This window comes from Orycteropus afer, unplaced genomic scaffold (assembly GCF_000298275.1).
Source record: "Orycteropus afer afer isolate SDZICR_OR568_19922 unplaced genomic scaffold, OryAfe1.0 scaffold00078, whole genome shotgun sequence".
NCBI lineage: Eukaryota > Metazoa > Chordata > Mammalia > Tubulidentata > Orycteropodidae > Orycteropus > Orycteropus afer.
Genome location: NW_006921665.1, coordinates 6,993,252 through 7,015,201, shown reverse-complemented (window position 1 = coordinate 7,015,201; position 21,950 = coordinate 6,993,252). Strand labels below are relative to the sequence as shown.

Below are 21,950 nucleotides of genomic sequence, written 5' to 3'. Positions count from 1 at the left end.
TGGTAAGGGCAAAGACCCTGACTTAAGTTAGCTAATAAACTGTCCTATTGCATTTGCATTGGCGTGGGTTGGCGTCTTCTTCTCTTCCGAAATTCTCCTTTACAGCCTGGGCACAACAGTAGAAAGTAGACTTCAGAGAGGTCTCTGTTTACTGACCTGATAAAAGGAGCATGCTGTGGTCTGATAAAAACAAAGAGGCACACGCCCACCAACTGCTCAGAAGCCAGCAGCACATACTTGTTGTCTCTAGAGATTGTCTTCTGAAGTTCCACAGCCCAGAGCTTCTGATTAGTTGTGCTACCATAAAATATTAAAAAGGGAATCTCTTAAAAGATACTGACAATAGCCAATTATATACCTTTATATGCTCAAATTTTGTAAAACTACCAATAGTCACAAAAGCCACAACAACAATGAAATCTTTATGTAGACTGGTGTTTTGTTTCGTTTTCTTTAAAAGCAAAACCCCAAAATGTAGCCAAAAGAATGCTATACTTTAAAATCAAATCTATGACTCCTTGACAATGAAAATATGTATTATATTTCTTGAACCTCTTTCAATCATTAACAGTCGGTCTCTTAATGTACACCCTCCCAATTTTTTTTTTTTTTTAAAGAAATTGGGACATTTATCTTATAGAATGCTCAACAGTTTAGATTTGGCTGATTGTGTCCTCATGGTGTCTTATCTTGTCCCTTTATCCCTCATATTTCTCTTAAACTGGTAGTTTTATATGGAAATCAATGATTAAGAAACAATGTAATTTTTTTTTTTTTTTGAGGGATGATGACAAAAGTATCTCATGGGTGAAGCTGTGTATTTCCTGCTGCATCACAATAGGTAGCATATAATCTTTGTGATGTTCAGGTAGTAGCAGTTTGATCCACTCTTTTGTAAAGTTATCCATTATCCTTCCATCTAAGGTTTTAGCAACTACTGATGATCAGTGCCTAGATCTATTATTTCATTCAAACTAAACTCACTGCCATTGAGTTGCTTCCGACTCATAGCAACCCTCACTGGGTTTCCAAGGCTGTAATCTTTGTGGAAGCAGACTGCCTCATCTTTCTTCTGTAGAGTGGCTGGTAGGTTCAAAACAATGACCTTCTGGTTAGCAGCCAAATGTTTTAACCACTATACCACTAAAGCTCCTATTATTTCATTAAGGGTTGCAAAATGTTAATTTTGTAATTTCATCATTTAATTGGCATTTAAAATATGCTGGAATTCTATAAAGAATTTTCTCTTATCAACTACTCAATTACTTTGAAATACAGTTCATATAAGAAAGGGAAGATAAATCATTGAATTTTTTTTTTATCTGTAACTTCAGAGTAGTTTGTATACAAGGATTTTCAAATGGAAACAAAAAAATTTAAAAATTTTTTATGAACCCAAGAAATTTTATATACCAAGTAAAATTTAAATGAGTGGACAGAATACTCAATGACCATTAACTGCATGCTAGGTAGATTTATATGTTATTTCAACATGTTTAATTCTAACAAACACTCTGAATTATTCTAAATTATTCTAATTTCCATTTAACAGACGACAGTATTCTCATTGCTCAAGGTCACAAAATTGGTTAATTGGTACATCTATCTAATCTATCTAACACTATGCCATACCACATCCAAAATACACATTCAGAACATGGATTCACAACCTAGCTACCAAATTCTACTGCTTTGACTTTGATTTTAAATGAGCATGACAACTTTCTTCCCTTCCTTCAAGTCACTCCTTAAGTCATCTTCTCAATGAACTCTACTGATTCTTCCATTTAAAACTGCAAACACCTTTCCATCTCCACCTACCTGAGCTCCTTTACCTCCATTTATTTTCCATTGCATTCATGATCTTACAACATGCTATATAATTTACTTATTACAGTACTGTTTATTTAATCTGTATCTTTCTACTAGAATATAAAGACCATAAAGGCAAGGAGTTTTGCATGCTTTATTCACTGATGTATCTTCAGCACCTAGAACAACTGCTTAGTAGATACTGGTTGAATAAAAGAATGGATAATCATCCCTTTATTAAAGAACTATGTGATTAAACTCAATTTAGACATATAATTGAACAATCTGTTTGGTAGCAGGAACTCTAAGATTACATTCTATTTTAAGACCTGAATATATATTTTCAGAAAAAATAGTCAAACTGTAATTTGCACAACTGATAACTATACCATATTATCTGGGTCCATAATTTTATTCTGAAAATCTTCAAAATGTCATAAAAGATGGGAAACTGCTCAAACGTAAAAGTAAGCATATTTTATGTTAAAACAATTAGGCTCTTACATTTCAGCCCAACTGTATTTGTAATAAGGCTTCAGAGCAGGAATTCTCAAAGTGTGGTCTGGAGATGCCCCTAAGGGGTTTCTGAAACCCAAGAGACCAAACTATTTTCATAATAATAATAAGGCACTGCTTTCTTTTTTCAATGTGTTCCTTGACAACTGTACTCATGGCACAAAAGAAACAATGAGTAGAAGTGCTGATGTCTTAGCATGAATTTACTCATTAGTTGTCACTTTTTACCACTATGCACTTACAGTATTTAAAAAAAAAATCATTTAAGAATGCCCTTGATGAAGCAGCAACATTATTAACTTTATCAAATCTCAACCCCTCTCAACCTGAGTCATATCTTTTTAAAACTGTTTGATGAATAGGAAATATGCACAAAGCACTTCTGCTGCATACTGAGCACAATGGCTATCTCAGTGTAACACATGTGACAGACTGAGTTGTGAGGTGAACTACCACTTTTTCATGGAAGACAATTTTACTTGAAAGAACTAATGACAGACAAACCATGGTTATTCAGACTTAGGTATTTGGCAAATATTTTTTCAACCAAGACTGGCACTTCAAGGAAAACAACTGACAGTATTTATTTGTGATGATAAAACTCGAGTTTTCAAGCAAAAATTAGTATTCTATGTATCCGCCATTGTAATCTAGCTAGTTTCTCAATACCAAAAGAATTTTCTGATGAGACTGATGATTATATTAATGAATACAATGTTTAGATATTATACAGTAAATTGTATCAAAATGTGAAATATCTATGTAACTCAATAAACTAGTATTTATCAAATCACACAAACATAAAATATAGACTAAAGAATTTTAATGTAATAAAATACAAAAGGGTCATTGATAGATATAGATTCCATATTACAACTAACCTTTAAAAAACTACTTGCTAATTGTTAGTATAGTATCAAAGAAGAAATTATCTAAAAAGACTATTCAAATCTTTGTTTCCAGTTACACATCTTCATATACTTCAACTAAAACAACATGTTATAACAGACTAATCCAAGTACAAGTAAGAATTCAGATGTTCTAGAGATTTGCAAAACTACAAAAACAGTGTCACTCTTCTCACTGTATTTTTTTCTATTGTAGAAACAGTTATTTTTCAAAAAAATGTTATTTATGTTAACATGGAATGGACCTATTATTATTTTTAAATTAATTAAATGTCTTAAAAATGTCTGCTTTAACTTCCAGTATGATGAATATTGACAGATAAAACCACATAAAAATGATCTGTTGAGATTAAAGGGTATAAAGGGGTATTGAGACCAAAAAGTTTGAGAACTGTTATTTTACAGTTTACAATGCATCTTCAAATATATTATCTCAATCTATCTTTCTAACAACTGCTTCATTATCTGTCTTCATCCCTCAACTGGAAATTTTTCCAATGTTTTACCTGGGTGGCTTACCTTGCATTCACAATGTTTCCAGCATTCAACTCTACCATTTCTTCAAAACCAATTGCAAATATATCAGTTGGCTTACTTCTTCTGTCTACAATTAACATACAAGAAAGACATTTTTAAACAAAGATTTAGTCAAATGGCAACCCTCTCAACACAACAAAGATCAATACCAGATCCCTAAAAAGCCAATTAAGTTCAACCAAACTCAAATTAAAAGTAAAAACCCATGAGTAGGACAAAATTACTTTAAATTTCTATCTAGATTCCTACATTTGCTACTTCAAGATTGTTATTTTTTAAGAGCCTGAAGTCCTATCAGAAACCATTCTGAAAGAATTCTTGCAAAATTTACACCAAGGACAGCTGAGAAACAAGCTACTTCTCAAAGGCTGAAATGAATCAAAATTGTGGAATAAGTGGCTGAAAACCCATTTCAAATTAGAGATAACAGTTGAAAGGGATTTTTCACATCCAAATTTGAAAAGCACAGACTTAATCTTTTTGCTATTTCCTAGATGGAGGAAAACTATAAGAAGAGATCAGGGATTAAGACCCATCATTCTGTTCCATCTGTTAGGTCTCTCATAGCTGACAGAGACTCAAAAGAGAGCAGAAGCTGCTTGAAGGATAACCAATCCAAGGGTGTTTCAGGTGTCCCGAATGTTCAGAAATGAGAACAGAAAGAATCTATAATACTATGAACTAATATTGATAAACAAAATAATACAATCATTTATTGATCGCTATTCTGCGCAAGGCCCAAGTATATACATCATCTCATTTAATTACCAAATGCCTTATGAGACATTATTTTTACCCTGATTTTACAGACAGGAAATGAAGGCTTTAAAGAAGCTATGCAACTTGCCCAACTTCACACATGATAACAGTGTAGCACAGTCACCAAAGTGCTTGAGTTCAAATGCTGGTTTTACCACTACTACTAGCAAGGCCTTGGGCAGGTGACTTCTCATTCTGTGTTTCAGTTTCCTCATTTGTAAAATTGGAATAATAATAATGTCTATTACTAACCAGAAGGCTGGTGGTTCAAACCCACGAGCCACTCCTCAGAAGGAAGGTTGGGCAATCTACTTCCGTAGCGATACTGCCTTGGAAACTCAAGGAGGGGTCGCTAGGAGTCAGATCCTACTCCACAGCAGTTGTTGCATACATTTGTATATAACAGGTTTGCTTTAAGAATTAAATGAACACATGCAAAGTACCTTGAACTGTAATATTAGCCATTATTTTATTACTGGGAGCTCTGGTAGCATAATGCCTAAGGCATTTGACTGCTAACCAGAAGGCTGGCATTCAAATCCACCAGCCACGCCTCAGAAGGAAGATAGGGTGATCTACTTCTGTAGTGATACCACCTGGAAAACCCAAGGAGGGGTCACTATGAGTCGGGTCCAACCCGACAGCAGTGAATTTGTTTTTTTTTTTTTTAATTATTACTATAATTACAACTTCAAGTTATGCTCAGTGTAAATCAAGGAAGAAACATTGTAATAAAAATTTGGAAATAAGCTCAGGGTTTAAGATGCGACTGACTAAATATGAAAGAAAAATTTGTATCTCAAACTATTTTTTATATACATCACCCTTGTATATAATATTTGGTAATTGTGTTTTATTTCATGAAGGAATTAAAGTTGACTTAACAAAAAGGAAGACTTCAATTTCATGGTTCTAATCAAAATCTTAATAAAAGCGCCCTTCTTCACTTAATATTTGGTTCTGGCTACCCACCAGCCACTTCTCTGAAGGAAGATTGGGTGATCCACTTCCATACTGATACTGCCGCAGAAACCCAAGGAGGGGTTGCTATGAGTAGGATCCGACTCGACGGCATTGAGTTTGGCTTGATTTTTGTTTATTAATAACTTGGTGGCAGCGTGACAACCAAATCTTTACAAGGATAAGCCAGGACCATTAAAGCTATGAAGTGTCAATAAATGCCAAAAAACATTTTGTAAGATTACTCACAATCCACACCAGTTATTTCTTATCTTAGTAATTAAATCCAAAAATCCACTGCCAGAGTTGAGTCAGACTCACAGTAACCCTTTAAGGCAAAGTAGAAATGCCCATACGTTTTCCAAGGCTGTAAATCTTTACAGAAGCAGACTGTCTCACCTGTCTCCCACGGAGTAGCTGCTGGGTTCAAAATACTAACCTTTTGGTTAGTATCTGAATACTTTACCCAACTGTGCCATCAGAGCTTCTTCGAGTAACTACACAGAGGACCAGATTTTATAAAGAGGACATGCTAGGTGTGAAAAATAAAATGCAAATTATCAATTACAAAATAAGCTTGGTTTCTGTTCATTTAACTGGTTAAGTGGTTAAGTACTCAGCTGCTAACCAAAAGGCTGGCAATTCAAACTTACCAACCATTCTCCAGGAGAAAGATGTTGCAATTTGCTTCCATAAAGATTATAACCTTGGAAACCCTATAGGGAAGTTCTATTCTGTCCTACAGTGTAGCTGGGTCAGAATTGACTCAAAAGCAGCAGGTTTGGTGGTTTTTGGTGTCAATTTAAATGAATAAAAATGGAACTTTTTTTTTTTTTTTCAGTATGTGTGATGCCTTCAAAGTAACCTATTTATGTATGGATCCATTTCCTGAGAACCTGCTATCAAAGAAAAAGATGTTTTATTTTACCAATATGCTTTTCATAAAGTAGAAAATAAAAAACAGAGGCAAAATTTCAACAGATTTGATCTATAAAAATGTTGGGCTTCAACTTAATAAATACAAGTTTTGTTTTGTTTTTTATAAATTAATGCAAATTGTAGCATGCCACACTTGTTTTCTAAACCAAGAAATCAGTCAGAAGTTTATTAATTACATCCGTATTATAAAATGCAAACCTTGAAATTCCTGGATGCCAGCTAACTTGGGTGCATCCAGTAGCCAGTCGGTGAGTGTCTGATTCTTAAAAGCTATGCTGCGAAACTGTTTCCCACCATTCACGTTCCAGGTCCCAACACATACTCGAATTTTCTTCGGCTTTGAATACTTGTAGAAATTCTCGCACATGTTCTTTAGTACTTTAGAAGATGCTATTCAAAAACAAAGCACAACAAAATTTTAGCTACAATGAACCACTTATGAAAATTGGTTTTCATAACTGAGAAAAGATGTCTGAAAAATACAATTACCATAATATACACAAACAAGTGTAAAATACATGCACAAGCAGAAAAGTAATAATCAGCCTTGAATGCAAAGCCCAGCATGATGCAATATACCAACAAAATTAAAATAAAGAAAATCAACCACATTAAACACAATAGGCAAAGTGAAAGAAGCTATTATAAAATTACTGCAACAACATAAAGCATGCAGAATAAACAGTTTTGTTTCAATGAAATGATGCATTATTTTATAATGTATAAAATCTAAATCTGTACGTTTTTAGGAATGTAACAATTGACTTTCATTAGGAGCCTGGTAAAAAAATACAAATTTTATTTCTCCCAAATAAAAATTTAAGAACATTTGTATTTAAGACTCAAGGTATTGGCAAGAAGTTTGATGACTAACGGCCCCCCTGACAAAAATACAAGTTATGGGAGCTAATTAGATGTCTGAAAATGAAGTCACTACTGAATGTTCCCCATCTTGCTCAGAGTAGAAGCCAAAGTCCTTAGTAATGGCTTACAAGCCCTGTAAAATTTACTTGCCTTTTGCCCTTATATACTCCCCTTCTCTGCTCACTCACTGCTTAGCCACTGGCCACCCTGCTATTTCAAACAGATGTCAGGCATGTTCCCGACCACAGGGCCTCTGTACCAGCTGTTCCCATAGCTGGAATACTCTTTTCTTACCTTCACGACTTTACTTTCAAGTGAAACCTTCCCGACTTTACTTTCAAGTGAAACCTTCCCTGGTAACCTTATTTAAAACTGAACTCTGCTCCTAACTTCCCATATCCTCATTTCCTTTTTTTTTTTCTCATTAGCAGTCATTACCACTTACAAGCTACGTATTTTATTTAAGACACTCTGGTGGTGCTGTGCCTAAGGCATTTGACTGCTAACCAAACCCACCAGCCTCTCTATGGAAGGAAGATGGGACAATCTACTTCCATAAAGATTTACTGCCTTAGAAATCCAATGGGGATTGCTATGAGTCAGAACTGACTCAATGGCAGTGAGTTTTTATTTATTTATCGTGTAACTCTCTTCTCCCCTCACAAGAATGTAAGTTCCATGAGGGCAAAAATGTCTTGTTTACTGTAATATCCCAAATGACTAGAAGAGGGCATGACATGCCATAAGTGCTCAATAATCACTAAATGAATGAATAGTCAATACACTTTGAACCCTCAATCTCTCTCTTGAATATTCTTTGACTATATCATTTTTCCCTTTTACACCACACTTCATTATGATTAAGTCAAATTCATGGCACTCAAAGTAGACAGAATTTTAACAGGCTCTCAATCTGAAAGCAGAAATGTGTACTTAATTGGCAGTTAACTGGACAGGGGAAAAGGAAATCAAAATGATTTTCACCTTTCACCCATATGATATTAGCATGATGTTATTTAATATTTTATGATACCAAGATATAGCACTCTTATAAAAATTAAAGGTATGCAGTCAGGTCTAATATAGATGAAAGAACCTCTTTCAATATACCAGGCAGACGTACGGTAACTGATGTGTTGTACAGTTTTCCAAATATACCTGCCTCTACTTTTATGTCATTGTTTAGAGAAGGCAGTAAATTGCAACCATGAAACTGGTAACTGCAAATCTGAAGCCTGATTTATGAAGTACAGCTACATTGTTACTGAAAATTCTAACGTTCTATTAACAGTACACTACTGAAAACACTTAAACAGGGTTAGGCAGATCATTCCAAACTTCAGAAGCAGTACACTAACAAGAACAATAACAATCTTAATAAAAATGCACACATGCTTAAACATCAATTAGCATTTGCATTTGAATTCACAGTCAGATCAAATTTTTTGCAGCATATACCCTAGAGCTCGTGCTCCTTTGGAGATGAATATTCTTGAAGACATTAGATTCATTAGAAACCAGGTTTGCCAAAATTAAAAATACGATCCAGAAGGAATCTTTGTCAATCATTTCCTTTAAGTACAGGAAGAAGTATGCTAACAATTTTCAGCTTCATCTACCCTAGCATGTCCCCAGGGGCTTACGTAAACAGTGGAAATAATAGTGGGTCTTGAAATCATTTCTTGCACTTAAACGAAGACTATTCTGGAATATTTCCACTTTTCTTAAGTTCTTCATAATATTAAGATTTTCTTTCTCTTTACTTATATGGAATCCTGAATAGTTTACAACATTAATATGCTGAGAAAATGGTAAATGAACCAGCAAGATTTCTTCATTACACCAACACTATTCCCGTTTACCAATCACATATGAGCTAACATTAAAGAAGTTTATGCTCCTTTAACAGACCATAAATAATTTTCAGTCATGCCATTTTTTCCTAATTTCAACCAGTATTTTAATCCAAATGTGAATAAAATTCATAGAAATTACATACAAAGAAGATTCCCAATGCAAAATGGCAGGTTCTTCTTGAAATAAAACGTCACAAGGCTGCATTACCTGATAATCTGAAATTCACTCCTAGAGGCAGAAAGGTAGCAAGAGGCACAAGGAAACACACCATGGAGGGCTGCATCCCTCTAGTCTTGCTACCAGAACACCCTTGTACTCCTGGGAGTCACACAATTACATTAAAAGCAAATCCATTTCCTGAAGACGTTTCAAGAGGTTTGACACCGTCAAAACTATTTTCATAACAATATTATGATATTGTTGCCTGCTTCAAGCATCTTTGGGTGGCACAAATGGTTAATTAAGCACTAGACTACTAACCAAAATGTTAGCAATTCGAACTCACTCAGAGGTGCCATGAAAGACAGGTCTGGTGATCTGCTTCTGAAAGGTCACAGGCTTGAAAACCTATGAAGCAATTCTACTCTGCACACATAGGGTCGTCTTGAGTCAGAATCAACTTGACAGCAACTGGTTTAGTTTGGTTTATTTGCCTACTTCATTCTCATTCTCTCACAAGAACAACTTTATTACTGGGATTCTATACCTTGCACATGAGTCTGGAAAACAGCTTCCCCTGCTCTTGTAACTAATACCGTGATGTGGTAGAAACAAGGACTCTGAATCAGAAAATCAGTGCCACTGCTCTAATGGTAGGAGCTCTGGCAGCATAGTGCCTAAGGCACTTGACTGCAAACCAGAAGGTTGGCGGTTCAAACTCACCAGCCACTCCTCAGAAGGAAGGTTGGGTATCATATTTCCGTAGTGATATTGCCTTGGAAACCCAAGGAGGAGTTGCTATGAGTTGGGTCTGATTCAACAGCACAAAACAACAACAACAACGCTAATGGTGAGACCTGGGGTAAATCATTTGACCTCTCTTGATTTTCTCACATTTGCAAACACAAATGACATATGTCCACCTCAGGGAAGTATTGTGAGCCTCAATGAAAAGTGCTTTAAGAACCATAGCATGAAATCTCAGATTCACTGTTGCTCCTACAAGCACTCTGCCATGTCCACTACCCTGCCAATGTTCCTTCTACCTCAAAATTTTCTGTATTTGACCACAGTTTTTCTTTCTAGGTTCCTCCTCCCCTCCCTGATCACAATTTCCAAATCAATTCTCCATATCAATGAGGCTCTTCCTTCATTTACTGAAACCTGACTAAACCCAGTCTGTGAGCCTTTGTATTAGCTTCCTGCTTCAGAAATCTTCTTGCCCTGACCTCAGCCAAGCCCACCAGTTCCCCCTGGCATTGCTCGCTTGCCTACAGAATGGTGTAGGGGAAGGTGCATAACCACATTTCCCGACCATTCATTTTATCCAACTCCAACCTGGCCTTTGCCTTATAGCAATTTTTACTCAACACTGAAACACTACTTAATGTGTTCACCACACTAAATATAAAACATCTCAAGTATCCAATCTTCAATAATCACCTTAAGAATTAATCTCATGAAGATCTGACAAGAAACCCACTCAAATTATTCTAGAACACAGAAAAGGACTGAATCCTTCCAAATTCATCTTATGAAGCAAGCATAACTGATACCAAAACCTGGCAAAAACATCACTAGAAAGGAAAACTAAAGATCAATACTCCTCACGAATATAGATGCAAAAATCTTCAACAAAATTCTAACAAATAGACTCTAACAACATATAAAAAAAATAATACATCATGGCCAAATGGGATTCATACCAGGTATGCAAGGATAGTTCAACATTAGAAAAATAATCACGTAATCACGTATTTCCACATAAGTAAAATAAAGGAAAAGAATCACATGATCATATCAATAGATTCAGAAAGGCATTTGACAAAATCCAACACCCATTCCTGATCAAAACTGTCATAAAAATAAGAATAGAAGGGAAATTCCTCAGTATAATAAAAGGCATATATGCAAAACCAATAGCCAACATTATTCTCAACGGAGAGAGACTGAAACCATGTCCCTTGCAAACAGAAACCAGACAAGGATGCCCTCTATCTCCACTTCTATTCAGCATTTGTATTGGAAATCCTAACCAAGGTAATAAGGAAAAAAAGGGAAATCAAAGGCATCCAACCAGGTAAGGAAGAAGTAAAACTATCCCTATTTGCCGATGATATGATCCCATACACAGAAAACCTAAGAGATTCAACAAAATAACTACTGGAACTTATTGAAAGATTTAGCATAATGGCAGGATACCAGATCAACATACAACAATCATTTGGATTCCTCTACACCAGCAAAGATGTCTCTGAAAAGGAAAGAAGGAAAACAATACTATTTATGATAGCTACCAAAAAGATAAGATACTTGGGACCTAATCTTACCAGGAACACAAAAGACTTATACAAAGAAAACTACAAAACTACTACTTCAAGAAAGAGATATACATAAATGGAAGAATATAATATACTCATGGACAGAAGGACTGAATATTTTGTCAATACTACGCAAAGTAATATATATATTCAATGTAATCCCAATCCAGAGTCCATTAACGTTCTTTAAAGACAGAAAAACCAATCACTAATTTTATATGGAAAGGAAAGAAGCCTCAGATAAGCAAAGCATTACTGAAGAAGAACAACGAAGTAGGAGGTTTCGCACTCCCCTATCAAAAAACCTACTACACAACCACAGTAGTCAAAACAGCCTGGTACTGATACAGTGACAGATACACAGACCAGTGGAACAAAACTGAGAACTTAGAAATAGATCCACTGACCTATGATCAGCTGCTCTTTGACAAAGGGCTGAAATCCATTAAATGGAGAAGAGACAGTCTCTTTCTCACAAGTGGTGCTGGCAAAACCGGTTATTCATTTGCAGAAGAATGAAAAAAGATCCATACCTCACACCATACACAAAAACTAACTCCAGATGGATCAAAATGTGAAACCTAGAACTGTAAAGTTCATCAAAGAAAGAACAGGCAAATTTAGGAGCCTTAATTTATGGCATAAATAGACTATCAATCATAACCCAAGATACACAAACAGCAGAAGATAAACTAGATGAATGGGACCTTCTAAAAATTAAATTCTTACATGCATCAAAAGACTTCTCCAAAAACAGTAAAAAGAGAAACTACAGGATGGAAAAAATATTTGGCAGTGACATATGGGACAAAGGACTTATCTCTAATATTTACAGAAAACTCTCCTAACACCTCAACATAAAAAAGACAAACAATCCAATTAAAAAATGGGAAGAAGACATGAACAGACAGTTCACCAAAGAAGATATTCAGGCAACCAACATGAAGAAATGTTCACAATCATTAGCCATTAGAGAGATGCAAATCAAAACAATGAGGCACCTTCTCACCCCCGCATTAGTAGCAAATATCAACCAGACAGAAAACAAATGCTGGCGAGGATGTGGAGAGATTGAGATTCTCATACATTGCTGATGGGACTGTAAAATGATACAACCACTGTGGAAATCGGTATGGCGATTCCTTAAAAAGTTGGAAACAGAAATACCATTTGATCCAGCAATCCCATTACTAGGTATATATTCTAAAGAAGTGAAAGGCAGAACATGAATAGATACATGCATACCTGTGTTTATCACAGCATTATTTACAATAACAAAGAGATGGAAACAACCTTAAGTGCCCATCAACTGAAGAATGAATTGCTGGTTCAGATGGCATGCATATCCCCACTGTCCCCAGGGACAGACATGTAGATTTCTAACCTTCTTGTAATTTGATTACTTATACAGAGGTGTGAGGTGTTAATGAAAGCAAGTTATTTGTTCTGGCCAGTTAGTGTGGTTAATAGAAGGCTTGATGCACCCCAATAAAACAATCATCTTTATAATTAAAGGCATTGCCACTCTTACTGCTGTAAAAATAAGTTTCTGGAATCCTTTCTATATCAAAACACAAGTTCTTTAATGATTGTTGTTGTTGTTGTTATGTGCTGTCGAGTCAGCCCCGACTCATAACGACCCCTCCTTGGGTTTCCGAGGCAGTATCACCACGGAAGTAGGATTGCCCAAACTTCCTTCCGAGGAGTGGCTGGGGGGTTTGAACTGCTAGCCTTCTGGTTAGCAGTCAAGTGCTTTAGCCACTATGCTACCAGAGCTCCTCTATAATGATTAAACAGCTTAAATAGCCCAGTCAGACAAATAATGAGTTGTGCTAACAAAAACATATTGCCATGTTGTGTGAATAGAAGCAAAGCCAGTTTTAAATGGGATAAAAAAAATTTGAAAAAAATTATTTCTAGTTTCTTCTTAACTGATTGGTGCCTAAATGTGAAGAAAGAAATACTAAGTCTGTTCTCAAACAAAACATGTCCATCCCTAAATACCACATCACTCCAGAAAATGGATTTCAGTACACAGCTCAAAAATAACAACGATAATGCTCCCTTCCTCCACCCTTCTCAAAAAAATAACCTGTAGTTTCTCAAAACAATCAGAGCAGTAACTAAGCAAAACAGATCTTATGTGATGCCAAAACCGAAAGGAAGAAAACATGTCAATTTCACCAAAATTTCTGGCAAAAGTTCTAGTTTTTGTTCCTTTTGCCACAGATTCAGGTTTAAAGATAAGACCATAAACCTTCTGCAGAGAATGAGATATGGGCATCCTATGAATAAGCAGACATGAAAAATAATGACATTTACATCTTACAAGTTTAATTCTTCTAAGTTTAGTAGCAATCTTGGTGTTTTTTAAATTAAAATATATTGCAGATCTATATTATAGAAAATATTTCATCCACCATTGAGAAAAGGAGACAGTGCCTTCTCAATTGTTATATGGGAAAAACATTGCTGGGTAGTCATACATGTCACAGAAAGTATTCTGAAATTAATCCAAAACAGTCACATTTGGGTTTTGTCCATTACAATTAAGAGTAAAGTATAACACTAATGTTTGTTCAGTAAAATATAAATCTGAAACTAAAACTAGGTAAGTTATTTTTAATTGGAATTAAACACCTGCTACAGAAAAGATGGAAAGCATTGCATACTTCCTTCTAAACAGAACAATGCCCTTAATTTTTCACACAAATTTTTTTCTCAGATTGAAATAAGATATTAATATATCCAGTAGAATCTGAGTGCAAACTAAAAAAGTTTCCATTTACATGGGCTTTTGTTTACAATATCAACTTCAGAAAAATAAAGAAAAAGCTGTTTTTACTTGTAGATTGATTTTCTATACTGTACCTGACTGTAATGTCTGTTCAGAAACTATGGATGCATCAAGAAGAAAACAAAGAATCATTAGTAAAACAGGTTACAGTCAAAATCTATCAGAGTTACGACAAAACAGTCTAAGATGGTCTCACTTATTTCTTTTAAGTCAATCTGATGACTTTATTTTTTCTGGTAGCTATAAAACACAAAAAATTGAAAAACAAATGATAATAACTGATGTAAGTCTTCTGTATCTAGGAAAAATCCTAAAGTGACACAGTGATGTCTACTGATTCTGACGGGTCTATCCCAGTTTCAGACAGTCTAATGTGACTTCTAGCCTTGCTCTTCAGTCTGCTCCTGAGTGCATGCATATGTGTATGTGTACGTGCGTTCACATACAAGCATGCTCACACATATGTGCAGTCACATGTGCAAATAAATATGTGTGAATGAGAAAGAAAAAAGGCTGAAGGATATGGAAGATATTGCTCTAACATACACCTTTTAGGATTTTTTTCTAGGACTCACCAGCTGATAAGTACAATCAGTTCTGCTATAACAAGACATGTGTGTTAAAAATCACTACACTATGCAAAACCGCGCAAAGTGTCACAGGTACAGATGGGCTTCATGGGAAAAATGGGATTAAAGTACAACACTCAAAAACTTTTACAGTGACATGCCATAAAAGATAGGAAACTAATAAAAAAACAGTAGCACAGTTTTATACATATTAAATGGTTAAGAAATGCAATAAACATGAATACAATAAACATGGCACTTTATCTTGAGGAAGACCTGAAGCTTGCTTATAGAGACAGGCTTTGTAAAGTTTGTATTTCATGAATGATGTAAGAAGGGTTCCCTGAAATTAGACAGAAAGCTGTAACAACAGATATAGAAGGGTACAGCTCATAACACACATGATGGACAACGGTTAGATGTGTGAGGTGTGTGCATATATGTGCATGTGTTTTGTGTCTTCCTATCCAATTCCGTTCTTCCGGGTGCAGTTTTTGGGGTTTACCTAATGCTTTTTTTGCCAGTGAAATCACATATAAGGTAATATGAAATTTGCCTTTTGTTCAAATTGTTCCTTAATATATCAATCAGTTAGGATTCCCATTTTCAGAATAAGTGTTATAGCAGAACTGACTATACTTTTCTTTAAGGCGTATTTTACAAATAATAAAATGTTCAAGATCTAAAGTAATGAATCATCAGGCTTGGAGATTACTCAGCTTCCTTGCTTTTCTTTTTCTTTCCTTCAACTGCTCACTTTTCAATTATTGCTTATTAATGCCTCATCATAGAGCCGTGGTGGCACAGTGGTTAAACACTCAGTTGCTAACCAAAAAGTAAGCCATTTGAAGCCATCAGCTGCTCTGTGGGAGAAAGACATGGCAGTCTTCTTCCCTAAAGACCACAGTCTTGGAAACCCTATGGGGGGCAGGTAGCATAGTGGCTAAGGCACTTTACTGCTAACCAGAAAGCTGGCAGTTCAAACCCACCAGCCACTCCTTGGAAGGAAGATGGGGCAATCTACTTCCGTAGTGATATTGCCTCGGAAACCCAAGGAGGGGTCGCTATGAGTTGGGTCCAATTTGACAGCACATAACAACAACAACATAGGATTGCTATGAGTTGTACTTGAATTGATAGCAATGGCTTTAATGACTCTGTATCAGGTAGACAAAGGTGACAGAACACTTTAGTCAGAACTTTACTGTTGGAAGCATGGTAAAAAGGCTGCAGTTCAAAGTGGTAGCTAAGATCAGATTTTTTTTTTAAACAGTTTTAGTAGGTGTCAGTCCCCCTAGCCCAACTATATATCCCTGAAGAGCTAAGTGTAATTAACAACCTTCAGAGCACCATGAGGAATTCTGAAAGAGTCCATGACAACAATTTGAACAAGCAATTACCCAGTAGTCATTAACTGATAGACAGTTTGCTCATACTTGAAAATGGAACGTGAAAAGTTGGTTTTGAACCTTCTGAATAGAAGAAACAAAAATGTTCAGATGCTGAAAGGTTAAAACGAAAGGAAAAAAAATAGAGGGGGATTAAGGAGTCTAATTTATCAAGTTTTACATTGAGTTTTCCCATGATACTATTTACCTGTTCTCACTGACATCAGAAGCTCAAATTCTTCTGACTTTAACAATAAATATATAGTAAAGGACAAAAAGCTATCCTAAAAGCTATAATATTTATGTGAAATAGTAAAACTGGCAATAGCAGTTAGTGTTCATTAGTAAACAATATTTTAAATTATTAATTAATAATTTAATATGTTTTCAAAAAATTATAATTAAAAACCATGTTGTAGTAACTGTTGGGTATTGATTAAAAAAATAATCAATATAGATATTAGATATTTCAGTAAGGCATTATTCTAATTTGGTTATTGAATGCCCTTTTAAAAGTACTAGCTGAGTATTTTATGAATTCCTGCCTTGTGTAAAGTCAGTTACTACTTATACCATTTACCACTCTCAATCATAATCTATAAAAGAAAATGTCTGGCCTTCAGTTTATGGCTTAATAATACCATTAATAGTATAAACATTTTAAGAGACAAACTTCCTTTAGACAAAGCAATTTTTTAAAAAGTAATCTTTATAGAAATTCTTTTCCAAAACTATTTTCATCAACTCTCAAAAATATAAAAAGTATTCATGTAAACAAGTTTACATTTACCTCTTAAACTTTTATAATGAATATAAATAACATAAATTAAATAAAACATAAAGTAAGTACACGTACCACGCAAACTTCCAGTAGTTAAGAGTGCGCGAGCTTTGTCAGCTAAATCACTATTCAGAGTGTTTCCCAGAAGCAAAACATCAATGGCCTCTTGCTTGGAGCTGTCAAAAAAGTTGTTCTGAATTGTTCTGGTAACAGAACGAGCACCATCTTTTAACTTTCCAGCCTGTTGGGATAGAAAGAACAGGGGCTTTCATTCTCAATATTGTTGGCTTTACTCAACAGATGTTTTTAAACTTTAAATCAGTTTTATAAAATTTTACTGTAAAAAAGGACTTAATCATTCTATTTTGAATATTTCATCATCACATTAAAATGCCTCAAGATGCTATTGTTTATTTTCCTCTGCCCAGAGATAAAATATCAGCTCAGTGCCACAACCGCATCCAATAATGGTATCTACGGTAGAAAATATTTAAATTGCTTATTATAAAGAAAATAAACTAAAGAAGACTTATTTAAAAACAAAAAAGTTAACTACATCTTTACATTTAGACTTAAGGATGAAGTTGAAAGGAAGAGGCAGAGGAGATAAAGGAGGACAGTGCATATACATGCTCTTTGAAAAACTCAATTACAGAAAACAATAATTTTAATTGACACCAAATATATTACCTAAAACTAAAACTGAACATAACAAAGGTCTAATGTAAAAAGAAATTTATAATTATAGCTCTAAATATTATACGCAAACTACAATTTGTATATTTTAAGGAATTATAGTGCCTATAGGGAGCTCTGGTAGCATAGTGCCAAAGGCACTTGACTGCTAACCAGAAGGCTGGTGGTTCAAACCCAACAGCCACTCCTTGGAAGGCAGGTTGGGCAATCTACTTCCATAGTGATACTGCCCCGGCAACCCAAGGAGGGGTCACTATGAGTCAGGTCCAACTCAATGGCACGTAACAACAACATGTAAATATAAGTAATAAAAGTAATAAATTTATGTCAACTATTACAGTGAAACACTTGACTATAATTCTTAATGAACATATACATATTTTACTTGGGCATGTTGGTTACCATAAAGATTTATTTTGATTTCACAAATTTTCATGGTTTTCATTTTTCAATTGCCTTTTAGAAAATTACTTTACAAGGTAATTTTTATTCCTTAAAAAAATAACAGTAATTAGAGGCCTCTTTTTAGAATAAAAAGGAGCCTCTGTGGTACAGTGCTAAAGCACTTGGCTGCTAACTGAAAGGTCAGCAATTCAAACCCACCAGCTGCTCTGAAGGAGAAAGATGAGTCAGTCTGCTTCAATAAAGATACAAAGCCTTTGAAACCCTAGGGGGCAGTTCTATTCTGTCTTATAGGGTCATTATGAGTCAGAAATGACTTGATAGCAATGGGTTTGGTTTTCAGTATAAAGAGACAAATTTCCAAATGTCATTAAATGGAGACCTCATATGTAATCAACTATTTAAATCTGGCAATAAAATATTATTTCTTTCTATATGATAAGATACACAAATGACTATTTGAAAAGAACTCACCATTCACATTATCAGGCAATTAATCAAAAGGAACCCAGAGAAAGGAAAAGAAAGAGCAGTTGAGATGTTAGACTTAGTTCAATTCAGACTATCATATTTAATGTATAAATATTTCGTATCTATATATTAAATTAAAAGCAAGAGACCACTGAAAGTATCTAACCTCTGTACATACATCATCTTTGGTCAATGCAGAAATGAAAAGATGGAAGAATACAAAAGAATATTTTTAAGAAATAGTTAGCAAGTATCAAGAATCACGTTCTCTATTTAAAAGAAGTAAGTAGGTTATCAATAACAGGGACTATTTCAGAAATAAATATTTATAAATGACAATTTCAAATTATCTCTATGAGTTGAACACAAGGAACTTTGCGGGTAAGGCCAGTATCTCTGAGCACTGGTACGGGACTCAGAGAAGCTTGAGACATAGCAAAGAAGAATGATTTGTAAATTAAAAAATGACATACAGGTTATGTGTGCTCTTTAAACAATTTTAGATGCTATACTGAAGAGGAGGAGCTCTGGTAGCATAGTGCTGAAGGCACTTGACCCGTTAACCAGAAGGCTGGCGGTTCAAACCCCCTAGCCAGCCACTCCTCGGAAGGAAAACTGGGCAACCTACTTCTGTAGTGATACTGCCCGACTCGATGGCACATAATAACAACAACAACATACTAAAGAGGATGAATGAAAACTATAAAGTAATAAATGTTCTTGTTTTTATTCCTGAGGTACTTCGAGGTGTTATATAACTTTAAATTGTTAATAAATTCAATTGAGATAAAAAGTCCTTTAAAACTTAAATGGTATTTAAGAAAGCATTTTTCCAAAATCCCTCAATATAGGTCAAATATTAATGGGGAAAGTAACCTGTAGACAATAATAGCAACTAAAAAGTAGTAACAAGGCAGAGGTGTTATAATTAAGTCCACATCTCACACTTCTTTGCACATTTCTATGCCTCCTTTTCCAGACAACATAATTAAAAGAAAAACTTAACTAAGCTCTAACAATCTTGGATTCATAATAAATGTTTCATAAACTGTCAATTCATTTATTCATTCATCAAGCATTTGTCACAGCAAGTACTAGGTTAAGTGCTGGGAACACAAGTCAAATGAAATAGAACTCTTTATCTGGACATCTATGATTTTTTTTTTAAGCCACATTTATAAAGAAAATAAACCATATAAAAAGTGAAACAGATATGCAAGGGAAATATACGAAAAAAAAGTAAGCTATACATATATAGACCCAGTGACTGACCACGAAATGACTAAATACGTCAGACTTACATACCCCCTAAACCTAGGTAGAGCTATCTTCCATTTAATCATTTGATCTACGATAGAAGGAAGCGTTAAACAGGATATAAAAGAATAATAAAACAGAATTCTAAAACAGGTTCTTCAAAAAAATGATAAAAATTAAAAGCTTTTTTAAGAAGAAAAAGAAGATCTCTTGCAATGTTATGAAAGATCTAGATCTACCTTCGCCTTCCCTTCAAGCGCTCCAGTTCCTGCATATATCTTACTGATCGAATCACCATTCACAGACCACATTGACCGAAAGACTTCTTGAAAGCGGGTCACCAGCTGAGGCTTTTCAGCTAAGCCAAGGGCTTCCAACTGCTTAGCTAGCATCTGAAACAGCAAAACAGAAACTTGTATAAGTATTTTAATACACTAATTGTTATGTGACTTTTAGGAACTACCAGAATTAAATAAAAATTTTTATTTATAGGACTATGTGGGATTGGAGGAGCTCTGGTAGCATAGTGCCTAAGGCACCTGATTGCTAACCAGAAGGCTGCGGTTAAAAACCCACCAGCTACTCCTTGGAAGGAAGATTGGGCAATCTACTTCTGTAGTGATAACGCCTCAAAAATTTTTATTTATAGGACTATGTGGGATTGGAGGAGCTCTGGTAGCATAGTGCCTAAGGCACTTGATTGCTAACCAGAAGGCTGCGGTTCAAACCCACCAGCTACTCCTTGGAAGGAAGGTTGGGCAATCTACTTCTGTAGTGATAATGCCTCGGAAACCCAAGGAGGGGTTGCTATGAGTCGGGTCCGACTTGACGGCACATAATAATAGTAACAATGTGGGATTGGATTTTCAAAATATAACCACTTACTAGATTAACTTTATTTCCCACCATTTCAAATTTTAAAGTACATATAACATCAATTAAACTTAAAAGTAAATTAATATTTCCTTGGATTAGTAAGAACTTCTTTCTGGGTAACTGAAAAAATTAATCTTATGAAAATATTCCTGTAAATGTTGACACGAACAGACATATGCACACCCATGTTCATCGCAGCACAATTCACTATAGCAAAGAGATGGAAACAACCTAAATGCCCATCAACAGATGAATTGGATAACCAAACTATGTATGGTACATTCACACAATGGAATACTGTGCAACATTAAAGAATAATGGAGAATACATTAATCATCTCAAAATACAGATGAATTTGGAAGACATTATGCTGAGTGAAAAAGTCAGTCACACAAGGACAAATATTGTATGAACCCATTATTGTAAAAAGTCAAGGAAAGGTTTACTCAGGGAAGGAAATTCACTTTGTTGGTTACTGGGGATGGGAGGGAAGGAGAAGGAAAATTTCAGACTACTTGGGAGTCACATGTTGATTTGGGTAAGGGGAGATATAGTATGGAAAGAGTCTGTAAACAGCATAATGACATTGGGGAAAAGAAGGACACTGAAATGTGCATGTAAGATACAGATAACAGAAGCAAATACCATTACATGCACAATACTACATGCACAATACTGCATTACCACTAACACCAAACACCAGGTTACAGATAAATGCATACACAGGTGAGATCAGGTGGGGGTAGGCGAACAGAAATATACCCTAGACCAAGGAAATATTTGGCTTAAGATAATCTTACATATGCACTTTGCTACAAAAGTAGCCACATACATCACAGAAGCAACAGAAGACAGAATTGGAGTAACTTCTCAGAGACAACCAAACACTGAGAGAGAGAAATCACTGGGCCTGCGGACTTGGGACCATAGTCTCGGAGGACATCATGCTCAATTGGCACAAAACAGTACATAAAAATCTTGTTCTAATCCAAAAATCAGTTGGATTCCTCTACACCAGCAAAGAGATTGCTGAAAAAGAAATAAGAAAATCAATACCGTTCTCAATAGCTACCAAAAAAAT

At 35.1% G+C, this 21,950-nt stretch overlaps 1 protein-coding gene across 1 annotated transcript in view; it reads right to left on the bottom strand.

Annotated features, from left to right (window-relative positions):
• Positions 1–21,950, bottom strand: part of SYNJ1 (synaptojanin 1) — a 150,710-nt gene that overhangs the window by 50,464 nt on the left and 78,296 nt on the right. Inside the window, 6 exon segments of the mRNA XM_007941282.1 lie at positions 157–297; positions 3,756–3,840; positions 6,630–6,821; positions 14,504–14,527; positions 17,243–17,399; positions 20,233–20,385. Coding sequence (XP_007939473.1) covers positions 157–297; positions 3,756–3,840; positions 6,630–6,821; positions 14,504–14,527; positions 17,243–17,399; positions 20,233–20,385 — 752 coding nt within the window.